The 27,339-nt window shown below is 39.8% G+C and overlaps 2 protein-coding genes across 7 annotated transcripts in view; one reads left to right on the forward strand and one right to left on the reverse strand.

Moving 5' to 3' along the window:
* The window catches only part of LOC130541613 (uncharacterized), a 37,459-nt gene extending 22,028 nt beyond the window's left edge, over positions 1-15,431 (reverse strand). Inside the window, exon 1 of the mRNA XM_057302589.2 lies at positions 14,701-15,431. Within this exon, the coding sequence (XP_057158572.1) occupies positions 14,974-15,327 (354 nt within the window). The 5' untranslated portion in view covers positions 15,328-15,431 and the 3' untranslated portion in view covers positions 14,701-14,973. The remainder of the gene's footprint in view (positions 1-14,700) is intronic.
* A 74-nt stretch (positions 15,432-15,505) lies between these two features.
* Positions 15,506-27,121, forward strand: HEY2 (hes related family bHLH transcription factor with YRPW motif 2). 6 transcript variants are annotated; one of them, XM_008952952.4, is made up of 6 exons: positions 15,595-15,733; positions 16,134-16,391; positions 17,675-17,753; positions 17,881-17,964; positions 20,327-20,408; positions 24,967-27,121. In XM_008952952.4, exons 3-6 carry the CDS (start codon positions 17,730-17,732, stop codon positions 25,650-25,652), a joined length of 876 nt encoding a protein of 291 aa, XP_008951200.1. In that variant the 5' UTR covers positions 15,595-15,733; positions 16,134-16,391; positions 17,675-17,729; the 3' UTR covers positions 25,653-27,121. The 6 variants fall into 6 exon arrangements, with proteins under 6 accessions (XP_003827661.1, XP_008951200.1, XP_008951199.1 ...); XM_008952951.4 differs by having other exon boundaries at positions 16,134-16,257; XM_008952953.4 differs by having other exon boundaries at positions 16,134-16,244.
* The last annotated feature ends 218 nt before the right edge of the window (positions 27,122-27,339 follow it).

Here is a 27,339-nt window from a genome sequence, read left to right on the forward strand (position 1 = left end):
GAATTGTATCTCCTTCTAAAAGCAAAAACTTAATCAAAATATTTTGTGAAGAATCTAGTATTTTAATGTTTTCATATAAAATAATAAGATCAAGATAAGGCTACATATTGGTTAAGATTTTTTCCCCTTTACAACCAAAAATAAACCAGTTATAAAACAAAAGGGACTTTCTCACATACCACTGAAGTTCAGAGGTAGGACTGGCTTCGGGGGCAGCTCAGTCAGGGACCTGGCTCTGTTTCTCTGTGGTTTTCTAGGTTTTGTCCTTCTCCATATGTCACCCTCAGGTTTCCCTGTTTCCAAAATGTGTCTCCCATGAAAGTGGGTCTCATGTATTCTCATTCACATCTCTTAATTCTCTCACTGATTGAACTCCTCCTAAACCACCCTAATGGCCTAGGAACTGACACACATACATACATAAGCCTATAGTAAGTGACAGAGGAATGTTCTGATTGGTTGGGTAATATAAATTCAGCATCCACCTTGGACTAGAGTCCACGCAATCTCACCCAAACTGAGGGCTGCTACATGGAGGGGTGGCTCTTCAAAGGAAAATCTGAATACTGCAAGGAAGGAAGGAAAGTGGGTAATGGATGCTGGGAAGATAATTAACGTCTACTACAGGTAGTTCCTATCAATTATTACAGCAGCTCCTATGTTTTCTGGGCAAGTGTAACTATGAAATAAGACTTTTCTTGGGGAGAAAAAAAAGAATTCTTCCATTCTGAATTATGCAAAGATTTTTAAAATGCAGAAATCATCTTTATCAGAAACAAGTCAAGGAATCAAATGAGCAAGGATTTCAACCAAGGAAAATGGCTCATGATAGTAATTCCAATTCATTTAACAAATATCAATGGAATGCTGACATGTACCAGGTACTATGCTAAGTTCTTGCCCAGGTTGGAGTGCAGTGTCTACTGACAGGCACGATCATGGTACACTATAACCCTGAACTCTTGGGCCTAAGCATTCCTCCTACTTCAGCCTTTTTATTATTTTTCATATTAATTTTACATTTAAAAATGCCTATCAAAATGCAAAACAATTAATTTGTTTTCCCACATTAAAGATTAATCAGTGACATATAAATTATAAGAAATCCTAAAAGGTAAAAAATAACCAGTGCTGAAACATTAAAAAGAGTTGGCATTTTTAGTGGTGTATTCAGCATCATTGTGATATAAATAGATATATTATTTATGGTAGTCTAAAAAGCATTATTAAAGATTTAAATAAATGTGTGTAATTTCTTTTAGACATTTTGAAGTAACGGCTTTTTTCCCCAAAAATATCCATAACTACCATTCTGAATCACTAATGATGCAAAACTATGATCAAAATAAAACAAAAAAAATTCAGACACATATATACTACATATTATATGTAACAACGATAGTATCATATAAATCTCAGACACTATTCCTACAAACACTGAGGCTCAATTCTCCACTAAATCATTTCCTGGTGGTAAGATATATTCTGATGATAAACCGTCAAGTTTCTTATTCACCATGTAGCACAGGAATCAGACTGAGCTCAATTTGGAGTTGTCTCTTCATCAGATGATACTGAGTAACTCAGCCCCAGACGTCAGGATGCCACTGAGTATGCAGTATGCTGACTTAATCATAAAAATTAACACCTTTAGTATTCAAGCAGCTCATATCACTCACAAATTTCTCTTTAACAAAGAAAGGCATGCATTTCATACATGGGTAGGAAATCTAGCAGAAGTATACATAGGACCAGCCAGCGCCACACTGCTGACTTTTAATCAGCAATGAATACATGCCGAGCAGCCACTTCCCACTTTTCCTATTTCCATACCGCCCCCATATGCCAACCTGTGTTCCGATGATCACTTTTACTCAACACTTCACCTCCCACAAAGCAATAGTGTGCAAGGTTTATATAATTAATGTTTGTGCAGGGCTATTAAAGCCTTGTCTGAAAGATGCCTTTGAAGAGGAAAGGACTGTTGATACTATGATGTCCTGGATTTGTTATCCTTATCAAGACTGTTTCTATGAGGAAAAGCTACAGCAATGATAGATGGAACCACTTTTATTCAGCACAGTTACAGGTGGCAAAACACTGCTGCAGGACTCAGGCAAGAATGTGGCCCAGGGCAACATCAACATATGTCCTATCAATCACTAGGTAGAATACTTTATAGACCAGAGATAATGTTAATTCTATCCTGCTTACAGTATGCTCTGTACTAGAAAAGTTTGAGGTGCCTTGCAACCACCATAATTTAGTGAAGCATGAAATGAAAGCTACACATAGGAAAGTTAAGACATTATCTTTATTCAGCCATTAATCCAAGCAGGGTTGACATTTGGTGCTAGAAAATCTTTCCTCTATACTACTGTTGTTATCATTTAGGAAAGAAAGAAAAAGGAAATTGATCTTCATCGCATATATACAATGAACTATATACTGCCAGGAGTTTCACATTTAACTTATTTGATCTTTAAAACAACTCAGTGAGGTATATTTTTTAGTTGAGGAAACCAAGACTCAGAGAGAAAAATTAATATGGCTTAGATAACATAGGCTACTTAGTGACAGGGCCATGAATTTAACCCAGGTCTCTGATTCCAAAACCAATGCTTTTCCCACTATATATACAAAGCAGATGAACTAATTTAACCCATCTAAGTTTCTTTCTTCTAGGATTAATCTTTACCTTTAAAAAGAACAGAAGTTCTATAACTCATATTTCCAAATAAATTATTCTAGAACTATCCATGAAGCTGTCTCATGCCATGCCAACCCTCATTGCTCTTTCCCATCCTTGATCTGTGGACTGCAATATAGAACTGAGCATTTGGTTACCTACAGGAAGATTTCATCTTAAAATAGTACCTTATTTATACCTACCCACTGCCAATCACACATGCAAACCACCTCCCATTTCCACCATCACTGAGGTCACTAATGTCAGTATTATGGCAGGAATTCCAAAATAAAATAAAATCAATGGATTCGTTAGTGAAAATAAAAACAATTTCTGGAAAAAAAAAACAGGAATGCCTCAAGATAGCATGTATGGGCAGCCGATGCAAGAAGCTGGCCCTCAATTAAAAAATATGTTACCCATGTGTAGACTAAAATTTTAAAAGATACTTCATTATACTATTGGAATTCTACAAAATAGAAAATAATTTAAATTCACAAACATCTTTTTCCTAAAATACACATTTCACCAAGAGGGCTAAGAGGATGTAACATTCACAACCTAGGGACAATTCGGTCAGATTGCTTCTTCCCAATACCTCTATGAGATCAATTGCACTGAAGGAATGCCTATTTTTACTAGAAGAACGAAGGTGGAAGTCAATAATTTTGAAGCATGGGGTAGCTTCAGAGGAGGAGAGGTTCAGGGATCGGGTACAAGGCTTGGCTTGGGCCAGGATAAAAATACTCAGTATTAAAAACCTGAGTAGCATTACTAGATTATAATAGAGATAGAAACAGACATGAAAGGATGTTAAGAAGAAATTAGGGGATTTGGGAGAGTTTCAACAAAATTATTCTAAAGTTGTTCCAAAAGTATAAATACAAGGGATGTCCTTAACAGCGGAATAGACTAACAAAATGTGGTATATATACAATGAAATATTTTTCAGCCACAAAAATAAATGAAGTTCTGATACATGCTACAGCATGGATGAATCTTGGAAACATTATGCTAAATGAAAAAAGCCAGACCAAAAAAGGACAAATATCATATGGTTCTACTTCTGTGAAATATCTAGAATTGGCAAATTGGTAGAGACAGAAAGTAGACTACAGGTTACCAGGGGCTTGACAGAATGAATAACGGGAAGTTACTGCTTAATGGGTACAGAGTTTCTGTTTGGGGGTGACAAAAAAATCTTAGAAATAGATAGTAGTGGTGGTTGTAGAATATTGAGTATAATTAATGCCATTGAATTGTACATTCAAAAAATGGTCAAAATAGCAAATGTATATATATTATACCACAATAAAAATATTTTCTAATGCAAGAGACAAGTCAAGGCAAAATTTTAAAAGTAAGAGGAATAAAGATAGCCCTTGCCTTACTATTAAAATACATTGTTTTAAAATTACAATAATTCAAACAGATGCTGACACAGATACAGAGAAACAAATGAATGGAATTAAATAATAGGTCTTTAAGCAGACCCAATTCTCCACGTGAATTTGGTATGTAATGAAGCAGACATTTAAGTCAGTGAAAAAGTCATGCATGGGCATCAACAGTTGATAATGACACAACCAGCCATTTGAAGGAGCAGCTGCTTCATGAGGATAGGAATTCTGCCTGTGTCATGCACCAATTATTCCCCAGGCAAAAGCATGATACCTGGTACATTGTACACATGCAGTTAATGTTTTCTTGAATTAATGGACTAAAAATAACTCTTATATCACAAAATATACCAAAGTAAATTCTAAAGTTTTTTTAAGTGGGGAAAAATATTAAAACCTGATAAACTTGGGGGTGGGGGGAGGGGGGTGGATAACATTAGGAGATATACCTAATGTAAATGACGAGTTAACGGGTGCAGCACACCAACATGCCACATGTATACATATGTAACAAACCTGCACGTTGTGCACATGTACCCTAGAACTTGAAATATAATTTAAAAAAACAGATAAACTTCATAAATTAGAATATAAAAATTTCAACACCTGCATATCAAAAAGTTCATAAATAAGATTTTTTAAACAGCAAACTGAAATAAATACATATGTAAATTTGTGATATATGAGGCAAACATTAAGTGCCTTGATTTAAAATGACCACCTTTAACTCACTAATAACAAGACAATTATTTCAGAAATATTAAGTATACTAATAGTCAAAAAAGTATAAATAGCCAATAAAAACTATGAAAACAATCTCTAACATCATTAATAGTGAGAAAAAACTAAAATTAAAATGATAGATCCTGTTTCACCTATCAGGCTGGCAACTATCAAACTATCGAGCATTGACGACAATTCAGAAAAACGAGTACTCTCACTTTGCTGGCAGAGATATAAGTTAGTCAACTGTTATGAAAGGTAGTTTGGCAGAAAATATCAAAAAGTGTTTAAAATATGAACACCATTTGGTGACCTGACTCTATTTCTAATAATTTAGACTTAAAATAATCTAAAACATGTATACTTTTTTAACCTGTAAGATTTCTTCAGCACAATACATTTCTTCAGTCCACAATAGAAAAAATGTAACCATTTAAATGCCCAATAATAACAACTAGTTAAGTAAATGTATGATACATTCATACCAAGGATTACTATATTATCAGGGGAGAAAATTATGTTATAAAAGAATATTTAATGAGATGGAATGTCCATCTCATTAAATGTCCAAGCAGATTACAAAACAGTATGAGGCAAAATGATCTCATATTTTGTGAAAAGGAAAAAAAATCATAAAAGCTGGAAGGAAAATCAATGAAATATTAACAGTAACTGTCTCTGGTTATCAATTAAGTGGCAATTTAAATGTTCTTATTACTGCTAACATGATTTACTAATTTTTCTGCATTTAACATGTATTGATATTATGATAGAAAAGCAATAAAAGATGCTTTTAATTTTAATGAGGAAACCAAAAATAATAGGCAACTTTGTCCTTTGTTCTTGGGAGTCAGGATTAATCAGCTATATCACCAGGCATGGTGGCTCACACCTGTAATCCCAGCACTTTGGGAGGCCAAGGCAGGTGGATCACCTGAGGTCAGGAATTTGAGACCAGCCTGGCTAACATGTTGAAACCCCGTTTCTACTAAAAATACCAAATGAGCCGGGCGTGGTGGCATGTGCCTGTAATCCCAGCTACTTGGGAGGCTGAGGCAGGAGAATCACTTGAACCTGGGAGGCGGAGGGTGCAGTGACCCAAGATCATGACATTGCACTCCAGCTCGGGCAACAAGGGCAAAACTCCATCTCAAAAAAAAAAAAAAAAAAGGTCAGCTATATCTGTCTCTTTCCATATGTCAAACTAGTTTTAAAGCATTATTCTATTTGAGCTTTACTCTATTGTTAGGTATCATTAACCTCTTGGATGAGGTCTAGATTTCAGAAAAAGTAGCACATTCAAGGTCATGCAGCTAGTGACAGCTGAATATGACCGGCCCCCATGGTATCTGATTCCAAAGCGCATGTTCTTTCTTTATTATTTCCAAAGGTTTCTGGGGAACAGATGGTGTTTGGTCACATGAATAAGTTCTTTAGTGGTGATTTCTGAGATTTTGGTGTCACGTCACCTGAGCAATATATACTTTACCCAATGTGTAGCATTTTCCTGGGGTTTACTGTGGAGTAGTTAGGCGTTATGAGAATAGACCCAAAAAACTAACTGCTACATATCACATAGTTTCTGTGAAAAAATGTTTGGCACTCTAAACACCACACTTATAAATGGCCATTGGGAAGCAATTTTTTCTTAACCTATGTGTTGCTTCTGACTGTTTACACTGTTTATGTCTGTGTCACATGCATTATTATTCTTGGAGGCAATATCCAGTAATGGGTAGGAGCACTGGCTCATAGTTAGATTCCCTTGGTGGAACCTGACTCTACCCTTTAATACCAATAAACTACTTACCTTCACAGGGTCTGATTCGTCACCAGTAAAATAAAGGTAATGACTGTACCTACCTTAGGTTGTTCTAGTGAAGATTAAATAATCTACGTGGTGCTTTGTGGATTTAAAAAGTGTCAGACACATAGCAAGCACTAGATAAAGGGGATCTATGATGATCATTATTAATGTATTTGCTAGATATTAAATCCCCCCAAGGGCAATAATCGCATGTTGTATTGCTTTTGAATTCCCTAAAGAGCTCAATAAATGGTTGATCAATGGATAAAGCTGGAAGTAAGGTAATTTCTGACAAGAATTTCTCAGTGCTGCAAAATACCCTCTCTAATTCAATGAGAATGCTCCCTGATTAATTTGTATTGACTAATAGAGGCCTTATTTTTATCTTATTTTTTCTTATCTATGAAAGGGGTACTTAAAATTACCATTTAAGGCTGTCTTGCATTTCCTTATTAAATATCACTTTAATTATTGATTGAATATTCAATATTTAAATGCAAGTTACCTCCATTTCAACAAGGCCTTTCAGGGAAAGGCGTAACTTTGTGACTAAAAATAATTAAATGACACCTGAGTTTTAAAATCCTTAAACGTTTATTTATGGCACCCTGTAGAAAGATAACAGTAACCTAGTTCTTTCAATAAGAAAGTAGCAGGAAAGAATCATGGCTCAATCTTTCGCTGTAAGTATTTAATCTGAGTAAGTCCCAGATACCTAGCAGTGTTAATGTACTATGTGTTACTTTGAAGTCAGTGAAACTGAAAATCTCACTTTAGAAAGTTCTCTTAATCACTGAGAATATAACCATGTTCTGATTTTAATTATGACATGGCGGATTTTAAAATAAATCTGTAAAAACTGATGTGCAAGTCCTGGCATAATTATTTGACTACTCCACCAAGTAAGCAGTGTACATGTTTTTTTTTTCATATAAATTGGGTCATATTAAATAAACCCAAGCAACCCAATTAAAAGCAATGAGCTTCCCAAGTGCTGAGCCAACAGTCCTACCTGACAATGCTATTCTAATGGCCAAATGGCTTGCACTGAGAAATAAAAAATATCAAAAATTCCATTTACCAATGCAAATTGTCCTGGAATTTTTCTGTTACTGTAATGTTTTCAATTTGATTTAGTGACAACTAGAAAAAGAAAGAAACTTGGCTAGATTGAACAAGCATATCTAATGAATTAGTAGCCGTGAACTTGCCACTTCTCTTAAAAACCTCCGGTGGCTCTCAAATAACTTCAAGAAGATACCCTGCTCAGAACGCAAGCTCCTCCATGATTTGCCTATAGCCTAATTCATTTTCCCAAGACAACTGTCTCCTACTCTTTCCTTCCATTCCCCTCATTCCAACTAAGAATAATCCATCTTTCCCTAAGAATCACATGCACTCTTCAGCTTCTGTGTCTCTTTGTAAATGCTGGTCCCTCTCCAAGAAAGTCTACTTACAATTGTAGCTATTTGGTATATCCTTCAAGGCCCTGCTCAAGGCCACTTTTCCCCTTAACCCCGTAATTGCACCAAAGAACAGATAAGATGTTAGATACCTATAAAGTTTAAGAACAATAGAAAGATATTCCAATAAATGTAATATCTAAGTAAAAATAGTGTGTTTGTAATACAAATGGAGCTTGGCAACAAAAATCCTTGGGCCACTCCCGGCCCTCCAACAGGATTGCTGCCTCTAATTCTATACAAAAAGTTTGGAGCTATCACTGCTGAACTCTCCTTTAAAAAGGAATCTTCTCTCTCTTTGTGCCGATAGCATGTAGTCTGCTGTTTACTTTGGCCTTGAACACATCTTATCTTGTCTAACAGTTGTTTGTTTAGACTCCCATATTATTTTCCCTGCTATTTCCTGAGCAGGAATTAAATCTTGCTCACCAGGTACCACCACACTACTTAGCAGACAGTATTGCTCAACGTAGGTAGGTGTTCAATATTTTAGTGGCATGGAAATGAGAATGAATGAATGAAGAGAGGTACAGTCTGAAAAATCAAGCCATGATTAATGAAAATTAGTCTTATTACTTTCAAGTGCACACACTAACAGTTTGTCAGTTATGTCTGTCCATAGCTCTTTGGTTTCATTTTCTGATCATTTCTCCCACAGTTCTGTTTAAGTAGTCCCCACTATGATGTTCCTATTAGTTCTCAAACTACATTTTTGAATAAGAACAAAGTGTTCATTATCAAATTAAAGAATGGACATTCTTTTTCCAATTCACATTGCACAGAAATAAATTTATGATTAAAATGTTAAAATTTGAATTGAACCTTTTTCATCTCAACTAGAATCTATGTTCACAAGTATACTATCTAATTTAGCAATATTTCATGGGTCCATGCAAAGAGGACATGATTTTTCAGGTATACTACCTGAACATCAGGGAAAATCATTCTCCCAACCCTTTAGTATAAAAATTTTATTTCCATCACACCAAGAGGTTTAAAATACTAGTCTGTTTTTCTAAAGGTCTACATTTTAAAAACTGCATAAAGAAAGTTATTTAAAACACAGACAATAGAATCGACAAAACATAAGGATGTTTCAGTATCTAAAATAAAATAAACTGAAATAAAGTGAATGCAATTTTCAAAAATAGAGAAAATATGCAAATACATATAATATATAAACTCCGTTTTGCAAATGGTGGTTTAATTACAAAATGCAGCATTTTCCTCTCTGACTTGAACTACTGTCTTCTGACAGATACTACCCTAGTCCTTCATATACTAACAAGTCATGTTAATTATAAAACCGTTCATTATTTTCTGCCTTTTACATCTATAGACAGACAGACAAGTATATACCCACATACATCATTTATATTTGTCTTCTATTTTCTATTCATATTTTGTCTTCTATTTTCAGGATTTATTAATGTTCCCATTACAACTGTTATTCTAGCAAAATCCTGCTAGCCAGCCTTGACAAGTAAATCCTGCAGCGCTGTGAGTTTTGATACATGATTCAATAATGACCTAGGATTCTCAGATTAAAAGTACTGTGGAAATGTAGTGTCCCTTTCTTCCATATTCAAGGCACAGTACACTGCCCTTCTCCACTGTGCAGTTGAGCATGGTTGTTCTCTGCTAAGCAGCATGACATTTGGTTTCCAAAGAGATTGTGTTGCCCTAATGAATACTGCAATTCCTCAACAAACTATTCGTTTCTTTGAAGTATTCATGTCCCAGAAATGTAAGGAGCTACTATTCAAGACCAAAATCGGTCTCTAAAAATTTTCAGTCCAATATTCTCAATATACTAATATATTATTAAATTATTTTGAAGGCTAAATCCAGAAAAATGTAGTCAAATTCTTCTCTAGTAGAATCAATCCAGTCCCGTCTAGGGAAAAAAAACTGCTATGTTTCTGTTTCTTGTAAAGTATATATTTCAATAAGTTTGTAAAATATGGAGGTCTAAAAATAGCCTGTATTTTTTTCCACAGTAAATCTAAAATTAGCAATTCCTTATTTCCAGTCTATGAAGGTTTTTTCCCCAGAAAGTCACCTGCCAATTTAAAAATAATCAGATAAGGGCAAAAATGTGCACACATCTAATAAAAATATTTTAATAAAAGTGTTGAGAAAATATAGATGTTATTTGTAGTCTAGTGGAAAAGACATTTAGCCTTAAATATTTCCACAGCATTTGATATTTCAGAAACCTGCAGAGCCTCTTCTTTTCTTTCACTTTTATCAAATAATGCCAAACAAGCAGATCCAGGAATCTTTGATTTAATTTTTTCTTCTGACACTGAAAGAAGAAACTTTCTTACAGAGAATCCATATTTTTGGAACTCTGTGAGACAGTGGTTTTATTAATGTCAATTAATCTTGACAGCTTAGTAGATGGTTTATACAGCTATTAGAAGATATACTGTTGTCTTCATTTATGCATAATGTAAATGCTATTATTCATGTTATAATTAACAGAGATACATGAGAATTTTAGACAAAATAATTATTTTAAATAATTAAATTATTTGAAGTCCATGAACAAGGCAAGCATGAAGTTCTTTTAGAATTCAGTGACTGGGTAATAACTTTCTTTTTTGAAAAACAGTGTGCTTTCTCTTTTCTCATTATGAAAGTTAGAAAACTCACTGTGCTTCTCTTCTGACTTGGCCACCAGGACGTTCCATGTTGAACTAGGTCTTCTTCACAGTTAAGTATTCCTTCCCATTTGAAGGCATATTCTCTTCATCTTTTCATAGCTTTTTAATGCACGGTTGCTTACTTCTATTTTATTATTCCAATGAGTGTAAATTCTACATATACACGTAAAGAAGCAGAGAGTTCATTAAATTTAACAAGAAAATCTGAAACCATTTATTGTACCCCTACTGTGTGCTGGGCATTTTTCTAGGGGATGGGAATGTAGTTTATTAAAAGACTATTTTCATAAGAGAAGTGAATATGTTTCATTGTATCCTTAAGAGAGGGGGGAGATCTGCCAATCAAACCAACTTCAAGAAAATGGAAATTTAAAAGAATTTCCTTAAAGGCAAAGCCTGCCATCATCAATTTAACTCCCACAAAAAGTTAAGCTAATACACTGAGTGTTCTCACTGTTGCTTACTGGCGTACGGAAAACTGGTTACTTGCTATACACCCCTCTTCTCAAGGGTCCTGCAATAAAACTAGTCTTTATCCTGAGGCATGCTAAGCACTAACAACACCATAAAATAAAAGCTTTTAAATAAATTGCCCCTCAACAACAGTTTTAAAGATCAGTTTAAACATTCTAACTTTCGAGAGAGAGCTTTGGGTCATAGATTTCCTACCTTGAAGCTTCTGCTGTAACAAGTAAGTCGCAATTACTGGGGCAAGCCAAGAAATACAATGCATTTTGTGTGGCTGACTGGGCAAGAAAAATTAACTAGTAAAGCAGCTCCCTTTCAGGGATGACTTCAAGGTTGGTGGGCCTAAATTTGCACTTGCTTTCAGCTTTGTTTTGCTTTACTGGCTTGCAAATATGTGTCACACAGTGACCCTAGGTTGGCCTGCCTGCTGCCAGCCTGATGTTGGAAAAGGTATTGAAATGTACAAGGATCTTGCCCTTGGCCTCCACTCCTAGGGCGCAGCATTCTCACACATTTTAAGGCGTTACCAGCTCACAAAAGCCTTGTAGTCAGGGAAGGCAGCCCAACAAGGCTGCCCACAGATACACACGTGTTTGTCACCTGCCCCAGCAATTGCAAATAGAATAGCTCTTCTCAAGGCAACCTGTTTGTCCTCCCTTTGAAAGAGAAGGCTGTGTAAATAATTATATTTCAGATGTGGCAAAATATTGGAATTTTCAATTTGGACTATGCTCTTAGGCATCTCAGACTAACACAAAGTTTTCTAATTAACAGAGATGCCCTTATTTCACTGAGAAACCAAGCTAAAACTTTTAAATGGTGTCACATCTTGGTGACTTTCTAAGCCCATCAAATACCTGAGTGGCCAACGTTTTTCAAGTAGCTGCGAGCAGCATCTCAAAGGATTTAGAGAAGCAACAAATAACAAAGTGTGACAGTCGGTCTTGGAAAACCAGAGGGCTCTAATGAAGCAAAAAGTAGATGAAGAGGCATAAAAAAAATCCCGGTTCGTTCCAAAAAAGTTTTACAATTATAGCAAAGCAATCATTTCATCGGTTTGTGCAACAAAATTCAAAATCTGCGGGGCGAGATAATACTTGGCCAACATCGCCAAATTTATCAATACGGGTGTAAAAACTGTAACTTTTTATTAAATGGGTGTGAAAAGAGTCGGGGAGGAGGAACAGGACCACTAAATCTGGTATTTCCAGATCTCTGCATTCAACATCTCACTCCCACGCCATTAAGTTAAATAACATTTAGCACAAAACAGGCTAGACCACCAATTTCGGGAAGGCGTCTGAGTCTTCCCTTCTCCATTCCCTTTAGATCGGCCGTCCTGGCCTTTCTTTCCTAACGGCATCTCCTTTCTAATAAAGTCCCTCGTATCTTTTGGTGTAATTAACTCATGGTACAAATCCTTCAAAAAGAAAGGAAAGAACTGCGGTTTGCTCTACGCGCGGACATCTTTTCTTCCTAAGCCTTCCCTTTCGCTGAAAAGGTTGTCGCAGAAGGGCGGGGAGGCTTGAAATCCCGCCGTTCCCTCATTCTTTCTCTTTTCTTTCTCTCCACATAACGCCTCCCCTACACCTCCCCACCTCCAATCCACTACCGTATTTAAGTCGGCGGGGGCGCTTTAAAGGGTTTCCTGTGTCTGTTTCTGTCTCTCTGACCCGAAACGCACTTTCGGTTATAGACAGACAAGGCGCTCAACCAAGGGACAGGCAAATGGAATAAATAGCTGAGGAGAATAAACGACCTAATGGGGAAATCTCGTGCTGCCTAATGGCTATTGTGTTTTGCAGATAAATAAGCATATTATTTTCATAGTGTTCAAAACCCTGAGCTCTCTTGCCCTATGCATTCTTAACAGACTTCTATGGCGCTTACTATATACCAGGCGCTGTTTTAAATGCTTTTAAAATACCACCTTCTTTGCTTAAAAAATATTTTTAACAGATTTAAAATTCCGTGTGTGCTTTCGAACTTCCCTGCTATACTCTTCTTTATACATAGTACAGCAGTTGTCTTCAAAGACAAATTGAAAAAAAACTTTAACCAGTTGCTACTTAATTGCCAGCAAATCGTTTCCCTCTGCAATTTTTCGCAATCATAATTAAATACACTAGTATAGTGGCAAAGAACTGTTAGATTTTTTTTTTTTCAGTGATGATCTCAGGTTTTGCCTCAGGCGTTTGGACGCGCCCGCTAATTAATTGCCCGTGTAGCAAACATTAGTTGCACCTGCAGGCATTTGAATTCGGAAAAACGTGCAGCCCTCACGGAAAGTTGTGACGGTCGAGCTTGAGCCTGGCGGGCCGCGGAGCGTTCACCTGCGGCCGGGAGGTACTGGCCCAGGGCGCTCGGGGCGGGAAGTGGCAGGCGACCGGCGCGCGTCAGGCTCGTCACCCGCTGGATTGCGGGGCCGGAGCGGGGACGGGGTCTGGGTCCTGGCCCGCCCTCGTGCAGCCGACCGGAGGCCCCGAACCCCGCGCCGACCCAGCCACCCGCCCTGAGGCCGACAGGGGAGCTGGGGTTCACCGACCCCCGCGGCCCCGCCGTCGGGCGCGGACCCCATCCAGCCCCACCTGGCCCCGCCGAGTGTGTGCTTTGCCTGGGGTTAAGTTTCAGAAGCCAAGATGGAACGATTCGGGTTTCTATTCACAAGGTTATTGAAGGCATGGCGGTGGGGACAGCGCAAAAGAGATGAGAGTGTGGGGGTAAAGGGGTTTCTGTTCTAATAAGGGCTTAGCACGCTGGCCGCAGGTCCTCCGCGCCGACCGGGCTCCTTCCCGCTCTCCCCCGGGCCAAACCCCGCCAGGGTCCCGTCTTTCCCAGTCGCGTCCTTTCCTCTTCTCCCCGCCCCGCGCCGGGCTTGTGTGGACAGAGAACGGAGTGTCAAAGGGACGCCCTGGGCCGATCCCCAGGAAGCTATGAATCCGTCCGTGACGGAGGGCTCTGGGGATCGATAGACGGCCCTTTCTCAGAGGCTCTCTCCACTACTGACCAAGCGGCCCTGCCAACGTGTGGCTTCCGGCTGGACCCCAACCCAGCCGCCGCCAGTCTCCCGGCACCGCCGCGCCGGAGCCGGCGAGCGGACCCCGGCGCCCCTGGCTGGGTCTCGCTCAGTCCCTGCCCTCGCAGACGCACAGCGGGGTGGCCAGTTCAAAAGTCCTACATAACTTGGAGAGAACCAGCAGCTAGAAAACATGTTTTAAACACACAGCTTGAGTTTTATACAACCCACGTTGTCCAAGGCACGAACTGTTGGACACGAATTCATACTTTAGAAACCAAATCTAATTTCCAAGCGCCAATCTTCACGTCCCGGACTCTAACTCTGCGGCTGCGAGTGCATACACCAGGGGGACTGGAGGAGACTGGAGGCAATTATCTGGATAATCGAAGCCCGAAAAACTCGAACTTGAAAATATACGATTATGTCCTGAAATGCCCGCGTCATTGATCTAGTCTTTCCTACCATCAGAGCTGACACAGCTCCAGTCCACGGGCTTCTCCGCGGGGTCTAGGATCCACAGTCCCTGCGGGCTGAAGACCCAATGGAAGTAACTGATGGATCGCAAATTGGAAATCGTAACGTGGCCGACCGACCTGATCGGGAAAACTCGCGTCCTTATATGAAACAGCCCCGAGGCCGCGAAAGTAGCCTCAGGAGTTGTCAGATTCAAAAGCAATTTTGATTTAAGCTTTTCAAAAGCCCCAGAGGGCAAATGTGACCACTCGGGTCAGCCAGTCAGCAGTTTGGGTCCAGACAGGGGACCACCGAGTGGGGCGGCCGAGGAGCCGCGGCGCCTCCCGACGTCACACGCGCCTGCTCGCACTTAGCCACGCGCTCGGGGTTATTCTTTACACTCAGGACTGAAACTTCGCCCGCGAGACCGCGGGGCGCGGAGGAGGGCCGAAACCCAAGGTCCAGGTCCAGGGCCCGCCCCCGCCGCGCCCGCGTTGGCGCCCGCGCGTTCCCTCCGCAGGGGTTAGCAAGATTGCGCTCACTCTCGCCCCGGCTGCTCCCCACCCGCTCGCTGCTCTGGGGTACCAGGTCCGCGGCGGCGTTCCCACGCCTCTGCTGGAGCCTTGCGGCGGTCATTGGCGAGCGCAGCCCCGCCCCCTGGCCCAGCCAATCGCGGGCCACGCCGACCAGCGAGGGGGCGGTGCCGGGCGGAAGGCCTGGGCCGGTGCGCGGGGGCGGGTGAGGTGGCCCCACCCGCTCGAGGGGGGGGCGTGGCCGGCGCCGGCTCTTGGGGCCGAGCAGAGTTGCGGCGTGGGAAAGAGCCGCTAGGAGCAGACCGCGCCGCCGCCGGAGCCGCGCCTGCCCAGGCCCGGGGAGGGAGGAGGCGGGCGCCAGGGTGCTGCGCCCCGCTCGGCGTCCGAGCTTCCGGCCGGGCTGTGCCCCGCGCGGTCTTCGCCGGGATGAAGCGCCCCTGCGAGGAGACGACCTCCGAGAGCGACATGGACGAGACCATCGACGTGGGGAGCGAGAACAATTACTCGGGGTGAGCGCGGGCTCCGCGGGAGCGGCCCGCAGCTCGGGAGCTTGGGGTAGCTTTGTGAATGCGTGGCTCCCTGGAAATCCCGAGGCTGGTCTCCGCAGCATCTGGGTAGAGAGGGAAAGTTTGGCCTGAGAAAGTTTGAGTGGTGGGCGCTCGCAGAGCGTGAGTTGGGATGGGGCAAGGGATGTGGATTTTCACCGTAGGGGTGGAGTAGCCAGGATGGGAGACGCCACTGAAAGGCAGAGCGCAGGAATTGGCGAGGGAGGGTCCTGGCTGTCACAGTTGGACGCGCGAACGGCAGCGTCTGGGCGACAGGCGATGTCCCAGCCACTGAAACCGTATTTGGGGGCACTTTCAAAATAGATCAGGAGAAAATAAAAACAATTTGATTTTTGATTTTTAGAGATACCAAAATCACAACTTGATCTTTGGAGGAATTAAAGCAACCTGCGATGTCAAGGCTACGTAGGTTGAACTTTGCAGGTTGACCGTGTGTGACTTGGCTAACGCAAGAGTGAGTGACAGATGTAAGCATCGGAAAGGGCATCATTTCTTTGACTGCTTGTTCTCAAGTCTGGAAGAGATCGGCGTCGTAATCACAGAAGCCAGACCTCCACTTTCCTGTGACAGAGGGAGATTACCGAGGCATTTTAGAGCCAAGGCGGGTCAAATGATAATTGCTTCTAATTGGCATCCCCAGAAGCACCTTAATTATTTATCTGCAGCTGTCACTCAAAGAGGGAAATTCTTCCTACCTTTGGAAAACTGGTTTTCTTTCATATTGTTATTCTAATACATACAAAGCAAAGCACAAAATCTGCAAGAGCAAAGATATTTACACGAAACCGAAGGTTTAAGTATCTAATCATTGAAGTGTTGTTGTGCCGTCTTTAAAAATGAGGTCTGAAAAACAGAAGCTATCACGTGAAAGGTGAAACCCGTAAAGAAGGGGTGAAAATGAGGGGGACAGGTAATTCAGAAATAAGATCCAGAAGTGAGAAGGTGAGGTAATAGCAACCTGGTGTGTGCAGCATTTCTAAAATGAAAGAGAACAAATAACAGGAACCTGGGGAATTTGAGAACACAAAGAAGCATAGTATCCATGAATTATGAAGAGAAACAGATACAAACTAGAAAGGATTGTAAAAATTATGTGACCAAATAATACTTTGATTGAACTTTCAATATAAAAATATATTTTCATTAGTAAATCCAAGGTGCATTGCAGCTTCTGGAGATTTAAGCTTAGCCTAAAGTCTGAGACACACCTACGGTTTCATTTTCAAAGTAAAACATTCACCTAGTAATAAAATGAGTTTTAATTTTCCTATCAGTGGCATATTTAGGGCATATTTTTGGAAGATTAGTATGCAAAACATCAAGTTTGTCAATTTTTTCATGTTGCAATATATGACTAACTGAAGTTTTGAAACAGTAAGATAACTTCTATTTATTTTAAAGTTTGCACCTAGAGACAAGAGTTTGACGTATGACGACTGCACATCTGTTTGATAGTGGTGCTTAACATAACCCTGATTTGAAAAAGTGGCATTATTTTGTTCAGTGTGCCTGACAGGAGGGAGAAGGAAAGCTATTTGAGATTAGTTGACTTTAAAATATATGAGTGGAACTAGGAAATGCTAATATCTAACTTCTCAGCCTAACTGCCGGTAATTATTTCACTGGGAGACTTTCAAGTAAAAATTCTGGGACATTTTGGCCAATGGGTTAGCATCTGGATTACAAATTAAGGCATAATTTTTACCTGAAAAGAGACAGCCGGGCTGAAAGCAAAGTCTGTTAAGAGTGAAACAAGAACTAAGAATAAAATAACACAGACTTGAACTGTGGAATCACTCTGAATATTTAATGGGTGCCACAAGTACCCAGAAGAAACTGTTGTTATGTTAATGCAGCACCTGACATACTCTTCTTATTTCATAGGCAAAGTACTAGCTCTGTGATTAGATTGAATTCTCCAACAACAACATCTCAGATTATGGCAAGAAAGAAAAGGAGAGGGGTATGTGACTTTTCCCCCTTTTAATTTCATGTAACTTATACTATTGTGTAACAGTTACATTTTTTCATTTGAGTAATTTTATCATTTGTGAATTCATAAACTTTTGTTGTCTGCTTCTTTTGGATAGATTATAGAGAAAAGGCGTCGGGATCGGATAAATAACAGTTTATCTGAGTTGAGAAGACTTGTGCCAACTGCTTTTGAAAAACAAGTAAGCTATCCCCTCCCCAGAATCCCCCCACCCACCCCGCCACCCCCCCCAAAAAAAGCTCAAACACAATCTGATTCGCTCATCTGGGAATGTGGGTTCTTGTTAAAGCTCATTAAAATAATGGTGTATGTGCCCTGATCTGGCACAGAGCAGCTATTTCAATAAAATGCTTTGTTGTGGCAAAACTATTAAAAACATAATCCATCATGAAGTTGAAAAACATTTCCATTCTTTAGCTTATTTTCCCCTTAAGGGTAACAGTGTTCATGCTTTCTCTGTTCTTTCTATGAATACCAGTAGTGGTTTTATTTAAAACTGTGCTGTATACCGTATCCTTCAAAAAAAAAAAGAAACCATTTTTTTCTCAAAATTTTTTTAAAATGTAATCTTTTTAATTAAAAAACAATCAGAGCCCAAGAAGTAACATCTCTAGCTCTATTTCCTAAATGATAATACCAATAAAATTTATTTACCAAGCCATTTGCTTTCATTTTTAATCCCTGGGTTGGTAGAATGCCATTTGATTTGGGTCATCTTTTTAGAAGTTTGGTAAAAACGAAGTTAATCATAAATGCCCCTTTTCATAGTTCACCTATTCCTTTACAAAAAAAGAAAGAAAAAGATTTTGCACACTTAGAAAAGTAGAAAGCCAAATGTTTAAATCTTTTGTGGTTTCAGAAGTCATGGCTCTCCCCCTGCCGCAGTGGTTAATGACACAGATTTCTAAGAGTATCTTTCAAAGGATATGGCAGCATGTCCTTGTTGAAAATACTTTCAGTTTAATTCCAATAAGACAACAGTTGTTTGTTTATTCCATTTTGTTTGTTTACTTCATGAATCTGCAAACATTATAAAACAAGCCCTACAAAGTCCTTGGAAATTATCCAGAAAGTGCAGTTTCAATTATTAGTGACTTTACTGAATCTGCTTGTACCATTTTCATGGAAAAATTAAACGCTGACCAAATACAAAACATAATATGCTACTGATCATACATTTTTAAGACAAAAAGCACACCCAATCTATATGCAGAGACTGTGTTTGATAAACTAAAAATAATGTGGAAATTGTAGTTCTGATTAGTAGCATTTTCAGTGCCAAATAGGCTTCAAGTGAAAATGTCAGTAATCAATGATGTTTTTAAAATTTGGAAGTACTGAAATGTCTGCAGTTATGAGGCGAAGTCTGTTTGATTTTTTTTCTTGGTTTGTTAGATTTTTTTTTCTTAAATGTTGACTTAAACCTTAAAAGCAAACATCAGTTGTTTGGCAGTTAGTTACCATAAACACAAGCTTTCCCATTTGCAGAGCTTGGCTACCAACCCAAGTGAGTTGGCCCTGTCACAGTATGATTAGAAAAGTGTTCTTTAGAGCAGTTAAGTAACTCTGGCACTCTCACCGTACGTGGTGCTGATAATTTTTACAAAACAAGTAAAGCATAGGGACCTGAAATAAACCTTAGTGTCCTTAAAAAGAAAAAAAAAGAGAACATATTGGTAATTATTTAGCTCTTCCAGGAAATGAGAAGCCACCCACAGTCCCCGAGACAGCTTGAAATGGCACATTTGTATTTCAATTGGTTACCAGAGGTTTCCTTATTCTGAAAGCAGGGACATAAAAATATATTTGCAAGACAATTTTATTAAGAACTATTTTAAAAGGTTCAAAAATCCTTAAGCATTTATGATGCTTCCTAGGTAAGCAGTAAATTATTGCTTCTTGTTTGTGAGCTTAGAAATTCACAGTGACACCTGCTGGTAATTATTGGGGAAAAAAAACCTTAAAAGTCTTCCTTTCTAAAATTTTTGGATCTGCTTGAAATGCAGATCCAATTATATTGTTCTAGTGTGAATACCTTATTTCGGGACTTAGTAGGCCTGTGAAAGGACTTACTGGAGTTTTCTATTTTAAAAATATTTAACAATCAATTGCTAAAATCCTATCTCCTTATCTTCTGGAGTTGTTATGCAACTCCTCTAGACTTTGGCTTTATAGAAGACTATTGATGCCCCATAATAAAACATATTATTAACCAAGACACAGATTGAATGCAAAGTTTGAGATTTTTACAACTGAAATCATTTTGCTGTGGTGATCTTAGGAGAATAATTATTCTTATGATTTAAAAAAGTCATTCTAGTTTCTTTTAGTCTTTAAAAGTTAAAATGGCAAATACTTGTCATTAGGTATGACATTAATTAGTGCTTTCATGTAAAGTTTGGAAAGAATTCGAAGTTTTCTGTGAAAAAATAAAAGTTGGAATTGTCTAGTGAGAGGGAAATTGAAGCCATAATGTTAAATTCAGTGTATAATATTTCAGATTAGTTTCTGTAGGACATATGATTATTTATTTATTTATGAAGGGATCTGCAAAGTTAGAAAAAGCTGAAATATTGCAAATGACAGTGGATCATTTGAAGATGCTTCAGGCAACAGGGGGTAAAGGTAAGTAGATGACTTCATTTTTTTTTTTTTTTTTGCCTTTTTTACCTTTCTCTTTTCATGTTATTCCCCCTAATATTGTAAGGAAGTCATAGCTGAACAGTTCTTTAACAAGCTGAGATAGGAGGCCCCAGATTAAAGCCATGGAAATCAATGCTAATGGCAGGATTGAACTCGTGGGAAAGAACTTCTGGAACAAAAGAAGCACTTGACCCTGGGCTTGTGTTTGCTTTCATAATACTGTGGGAGTAAAGCTTCATTCACAGCAGCCTGGTCAGAGATTTGTTTAGGACTTAAGAAGCGCATGCTGGAATCTGTACAGAAAGAACAAAAAACAAACACACAAACATCCAAACATAAACAGGAGGTTAGAGGCAATCCTTTTCTCCTCCTTCTGCTTCTTTCTTCCTACTCCTTCTCCTCCTCTGTCTTCATTAAATGAAGGCTAAGACTGAAAATAATTCAGCTATTCCAAAGGAAGTGACTCTAGAGTTATTTTCATTATTGTTTTCAGATTTTTGCTTGGTCTTGAATTTAGACCAAACAGAACAGTTGAAGTGCAGGTAGGAAGTCTCTACACCAGAAGCCATTAATGGAGCAGAGTCATTCTTGGGGAAAGCAAACAGGAGCAGGCACTCCAGGTCCAGGGCCCTAGAGAGGTGTCCTCTGTACTGGATAGTGACTTAGGGAGGAATTGTTGAGGTGGTGAGAGAGGATCTCATCTCATGCTAAAAACAGCCTTGAGATCCTAGTTCACTCAGATTTCATTATCCCACTTACACATCACAACTCAGACTTGATTTTGTCCCTCTGAATCTTTTTCATCCTTCAAAGAATCCTTTGATATTCACCTTAGCCAAGGGTGTTATTCAGTATATTTAACAAGTGAATAAGGAGAAGGTATCAGAAGGATTTAAGGGCTCCAACTAAATCCTGAAGGCCTCCCGGTGCTCAGCATTAACCTTTTACTACACAGTATACGGGTCCTAGATCAGGGCAGAGGCAGGACATTGGAGGGAAGCAACTGTTACCAATATTTAACTCCTGTATGGCCATACCATTGAGGATCTCTAGACCATCAGCCCTGATCTTAACCATCTTTTTCCTGTGTCTAGTAGGGAGGGAGGGTAACCATTGTACAGAGAAGCCCCAATGGGTTGACTTTTCCCAGATTGTACCTTCTCAAGGAACCATCCTGAATGATGGCATGAAATGCAAACGTTCTTACATAATAGAAAAGATAACTGGATTAAATCACAGAAGCCAATGATCCAGCCTAGCTTGACCACTGCTGTGCCTCTGACCTAAGAAAAAAGTCTGGGCTGCACTTTGAGGGCTACACTAGCAGCATGAGCGCCAAGGGCCCCTGCAGCTCCATGATTCTGTCTCTACAACTGCTACCTCAGGATGTTAGGATACTGATTGAATTAGTCGTGCTACAAGAAAATTTGTTTGATTGCTTTACTTCCCTTAGCATTGTTAGCCACAAGTCTAAGTTTTCTTATCAGGGTTTCAAATATTTGGCATGAGCTGTACTTCTAAAGAGTAATATTGTTCTTAGGCTTTATTATAAAAACTAAGTTCCATCTTGGTTGCTATTCTTGGCCACCTAGACAGTCCTAAAATTTGTCCCAGAATAGTTTGTGAACAGATATTTCCAAGTAGGCTCCATACACGTCACCTGACTGTCAGATCATTGAAGAGGTCATTGCACTGGAGAATGGCCTTCAAGAAGGGAGCTGGTGGCTGGGTGTGGTGGCTCATGCCTGTAATCCCAGCACTTTGGGAGGCCGAGGTGGGCGGATCACCTGAGGTCCAGAGTTTGAGACCAGCCTGACCAACATGGAGAAATCCCATTTCTACTAAAAATACAAAATTAGCTGGGCATGGTGGTGCATGCCTGTAATCCCAGCTACTCAGGAGGCTGAGGCAGGAGAATTGCTTGAACCCGGGAGGCAGAGGTTGTGGTGAGCCAAGATCGCGCCATTGCACTCCAGCCTGGGCAATAAGAGTGAAACTCCATCTCAAAAAAAATAGAAAAAATAAAAAGAAGGGAGCTGGCTGTTTGGGTTAACATTGTAAAAGAATACCAACTGCCTCATAGTGCAGTGGTGAAGGGCATCGTATCTGTAGCTGGATTGCCTGATTTCAAATCCTGGTTCTGCCACTGATCAGCTCTGTGACTTTGGGTAAATTACCCCCTGGGAGCTGGTCCAGTTTTATCATCTGTAAAAAGAGGACAGTTGTAGTGTCCATACTATATAACCCATAAGGCTGTTACAAGTTAATTCACTTAAGGCCGATAGAATAGTGCTGGCGTAGAGGGAGTGGTATGGACATGTATGTTACTGTTGGCCCAAGATCCATTCACAAAAGGGAGCTACTTATCATTTCCCTCTGAAGTCCACAATAGGATAGGAATTGCATAATTTATATTCCTTTAAGATATAACAGAGAGCTCAGCCATATATGACAACATAGCAGGCAAACCACAAATTTCAATTACTTCATGACCAGTAATGAAAATCTTAGAAGCTCTTGGGGCTCCAATTCTGTTAGTTCATTCTTTATAGTCTGTCTTGGTATGGCAATAGTATCTAGAGAGGATTTAGTAGAATAACCTAAGTTTCGAAATCCCTCTGGATTTCTGGACTCTGTCTATTCTATTCATTACCCCCGTCTTTCTCTCATGGGAGTCAGAAGTCTGCAAAGCCCTACAGAACCCTGAGGACCAAAAAGTGAAATCTTTCCATGAATACCTCTTCTTCAGGAATAGCTTTTCATCCTAATCCAAGAGGCTCTGTTTGTTAACTATGTCAGAGTCCTGGGATGATAACTATTTTTGCTGCTGATCTTCCATATTTCATGATATTCTCTTGGTATCAGCTTTGTACTGTTGTTGTTTCTGTTTTAGTAGTGTATATATTTGCCACAAATATCTTCTGGGAACTTCCAAATCGTTGGAATTTTAGCTTTAGGACTCTTAATATATGTGACTACTATCTCCAAAGTTCTTTGATTACAGATTAAGATAGCCAAATTTTTAATAGGTGATGAATAAACAGGTAATGCTTTGATCAGCAAAAACATAGATAATGTAAATGTTTTAGATAAAAACAACTGCTGGGTGTGGTGGCTCACGCCTGTAATCCCAGCACTTTGGGAAGCCGAGGCAGGAGAATGGCTTGAGTTCAGGAGTTCTAGACCAGTCTGAGCAATATAGCGAGATCTTGTCTGTACTAAAAATCACACAGATTAGCCAAGTGTGGTGGCACATGCCTGTAGTCCCAGCTACTCAGGAGGCTGAGGCAGGAAGATCACTTAACCCCAGGAGATGGAGCCTGCAGTGAGCTGTGATCGGGCCACTGCACTCCAGCCTGGGTGACAGAGTGAGACCCTGTCTCAAAGATAAATAAATTAATAAATAACCTTATTTGAATGTGATATTTCTTATTCATGTATATACACATCCCCAAAATGAATAGGCCAAACTTTTGATTTGGAAATTACTTTTTAAAAAGTTGTAAATGAAAAATAATCTGTTTTTATATACCAGACGTCACTCATTCAGAGTGGGCAGCATTTCTCCAAATGTCTGATTATTATTGTGCCCTACATGGGCACTCCAATAATTAGACATTATTATTTTCTATTCTAATGTATTATCTTCAGACAGACACTCAGATAAATGTGACCAAGCTCTAGCCATTTTTATGGTAGTAACGATAGGTATAGGAGTGCATGCATATACACTGACAAAATTAATATACATTTTTTTCTTGGGTGTATGCTAGAAAAATGTAAGGACATATATTTGAACTTCAGATAAACTAGGTGTTGACATATAGTATTTTCATATCAGGAACTTAGCCTTATATTACTGACAGAAATATAAGATCTTCAAGTAAGAAACCAAATTTTTTTTTAAAAACTCATTTTGTTTTCATTAAATTTTTTATACAAAGTTATGACAAGATGGTTTCACTTTGTTGATAAAAAACATTGTTAGTCAAGAAGCAGTTATGAATTTATTGCGATTCTAGCACATTTCTAAAGTCCTCAAGCTACTAAGATGCACTTGGCATCTCTGTTAAAATGCCAAGAGAGTAAAGATGTTTCAGATAAGCCCTTTAATCTCCAACTCATGTGACAGAGACAGAGAGACTGGAACTCTGTATTTCCATGAAAAAATTTCCTGGAGAATTTCACTATCCCACAATACAAAGGGGGAGACCCCATTTCTTTCTCTGGAAGTGTTTGAAACGCGGATGTTCTTAATTTTTTCCCCACTGTGATATTTAGCTGCAAGAACAACTGTAGCATATTGCATTGCCAGAGTTGTCACACATGTGAGTGGCAAAGTATACTTTCTTAACTTCTGCAAAAAATTAAAACCATAAATAGCTGGCAATATTTCCAGAAAGGATTATCGTTCCACTTCAGTCTTCTGAAGGACAGAGTGGAACATCAGTGGGTGGTTATTCTTGACTATACCATTTTCTCACCCCTACCTCCCCCCCATCTCTCTCCTGTTCCCTACTTTGCTCAAACCCACTTTTAGGCTACTTTGACGCACACGCTCTTGCCATGGACTTCATGAGCATAGGATTCCGAGAGTGCCTAACAGAAGTTGCGCGGTACCTGAGCTCCGTGGAAGGCCTGGACTCCTCGGATCCGCTGCGGGTGCGGCTTGTGTCTCATCTCAGCACTTGCGCCACCCAGCGGGAGGCGGCGGCCATGACATCCTCCATGGCCCACCACCATCATCCGCTCCACCCGCATCACTGGGCCGCCGCCTTCCACCACCTGCCCGCAGCCCTGCTCCAGCCCAACGGCCTCCATGCCTCAGAGTCAACCCCTTGTCGCCTCTCCACAACTTCAGAAGTGCCTCCTGCCCACGGCTCTGCTCTCCTCACGGCCACGTTTGCCCATGCGGATTCAGCCCTTCGAATGCCATCCACGGGCAGCGTCGCCCCCTGCGTGCCACCTCTCTCCACCTCTCTCTTGTCCCTCTCTGCTACCGTCCACGCCGCAGCCGCAGCAGCCACCGCAGCTGCACACAGCTTCCCTCTGTCCTTCGCGGGGGCATTCCCCATGCTCCCCCCAAACGCAGCAGCAGCAGTGGCCGCAGCCACAGCCATCAGCCCGCCCTTGTCAGTATCAGCCACGTCCAGTCCTCAGCAGACCAGCAGTGGAACAAACAATAAACCTTACCGACCCTGGGGGACAGAAGTTGGAGCTTTTTAAATTTTTCTTGAACTTCTTGCAATAGTAACTGAATGTCCTCCATTTCAGAGTCAGCTTAAAACCTCTGCACCCTGAAGGTAGCCATACAGATGCCGACAGATCCACAAAGGAACAATAAAGCTATTTGAGACACAAACCTCACGAGTGGAAATGTGGTATTCTCTTTTTTTTCTCTCCCTTTTTTGTTTGGTTTAAGGCAGCTCGGTAACTGACATCAGCAACTTTTGAAAACTTCACACTTGTTACCATTTAGAAGTTTCCTGGAAAATATATGGACCGTACCATCCAGCAGTGCATCAGTATGTCTGAATTGGGGAAGTAAAATGCCCTGACTGAATTCTCTTGAGACTAGATGGGACATACATATATAGAGAGAGAGTGAGAGAGTCGTGTTTCATAAGTGCCTGAGCTTAGGAAGTTTTCTTTTGGATATATAACATTGCACAAGGGAAGACGAGTGTGGAGGATAGGTTAAGAAAGGAAAAGGACAGAAGTCTTGGAATAGGCTGCAGACATTTTAATACCATGCCAGAGAAGAGTATTCTGCTGAAACTAACAGGTTTTACTGGTCAAAATGACTGCTGAAAATAATTTTCAAGTTGAAAGATCTAGTTTTATCTTAGTTTGCCTTCTTTGTACAGACATGCCAAGAGGTGACATTTAGCAGTGCATTGGTATAAGCAATTATTTCATCAGTTCTCAGATTAACATGCATTTCTGCTCTGCCTGCAAGCCCCCAGGCACTTTTTTTTTTGGATGGCTCAAAATACGGTGCTTCTTTATATAAACCTTACATTTATATAGTGCACCTATGAGCAGTTGCCTACCATGTGTCCACCAGAGGCTATTTAATTCATGCCAACTTGAAAACTCTCCAGTTCGTAGGAGTTTGGTTTAATTTATTCAGTTTCATTAGGACTATTTTTATATATTTATCCTCTTCATTTTCTCCTAATGATGCAACATCTATTCTTGTCACCCTTTGGGAGAAGTTACATTTCTGGAGGTGATGAAGCAAGGAGGGAGCACTAGGAAGAGAAAAGCTACAATTTTTAAAGCTCTTTGTCAAGTTAGTGATTGCATTTGATCCCAAAACAAGATGAATGTATGCAATGGGATGTACATAAGTTATTTTTGCCCATGCCTAAACTAGTGCTATGTAATGGGGTTGTGGTTTTGTTTTTTTCGATTTCGTTTAATGACAAAATAATCTCTTAATATGCTGAAATCAAGCACGTGAGAGTTTTTGTTTAAAAGATAAGAGACACAGCATGTATTATGCACTTCATTTCTCTACTGTGTGGAGAAAGCAATAAACATTATGAGAATGTTAAACGTTATGCAGAATTATACTTTTAAATATTTGTTTTGAAATTACTGTACCTAGTCTTTTTTGCATTACTTTGTAACCTTTTTCTATGCAAGAGTCTTTACATATCACTAATTAAATGAAGTCCTTTTTGACTATTTTTTATGTGGATGAGTTGCTTTGCAGAAAAGTTTCCTTCCACTTTCTATGTGGAAAGTCAACATGAATTTCAAGAGGTCTTTATTTACTAACGATCCAAGCTATGGCTTTTCTTTATGTCTTTCAAAATCATTTGATATAATTCACAGCTTGCCTGAAAATAACATTTATCTGAGCTTGTAAACTAAGCATAGGCAGTAAGATACTTGGAGGCAAGAA

Source organism: Pan paniscus, chromosome 5, assembly GCF_029289425.2.
Source record: "Pan paniscus chromosome 5, NHGRI_mPanPan1-v2.0_pri, whole genome shotgun sequence".
NCBI classification, from domain to species: Eukaryota; Metazoa; Chordata; class Mammalia; order Primates; family Hominidae; genus Pan; species Pan paniscus.

Coding starts and splice junctions, on each gene's coding strand:
- HEY2 (XM_003827613.5), top strand. CDS start 15,651: ATGAAGCGCCCCTGCGAGGAGACGACCTCCGAGAGCGACATGGACGAG. Junction 17,754..17,880: donor CAAGAAAGAAAAGGAGAGGG/GTATGTGACTTT, acceptor TCTTTTGGATAG/ATTATAGAGAAAAGGCGTCG. Junction 17,965..20,326: donor CAACTGCTTTTGAAAAACAA/GTAAGCTATCCC, acceptor TTATTTATGAAG/GGATCTGCAAAGTTAGAAAA.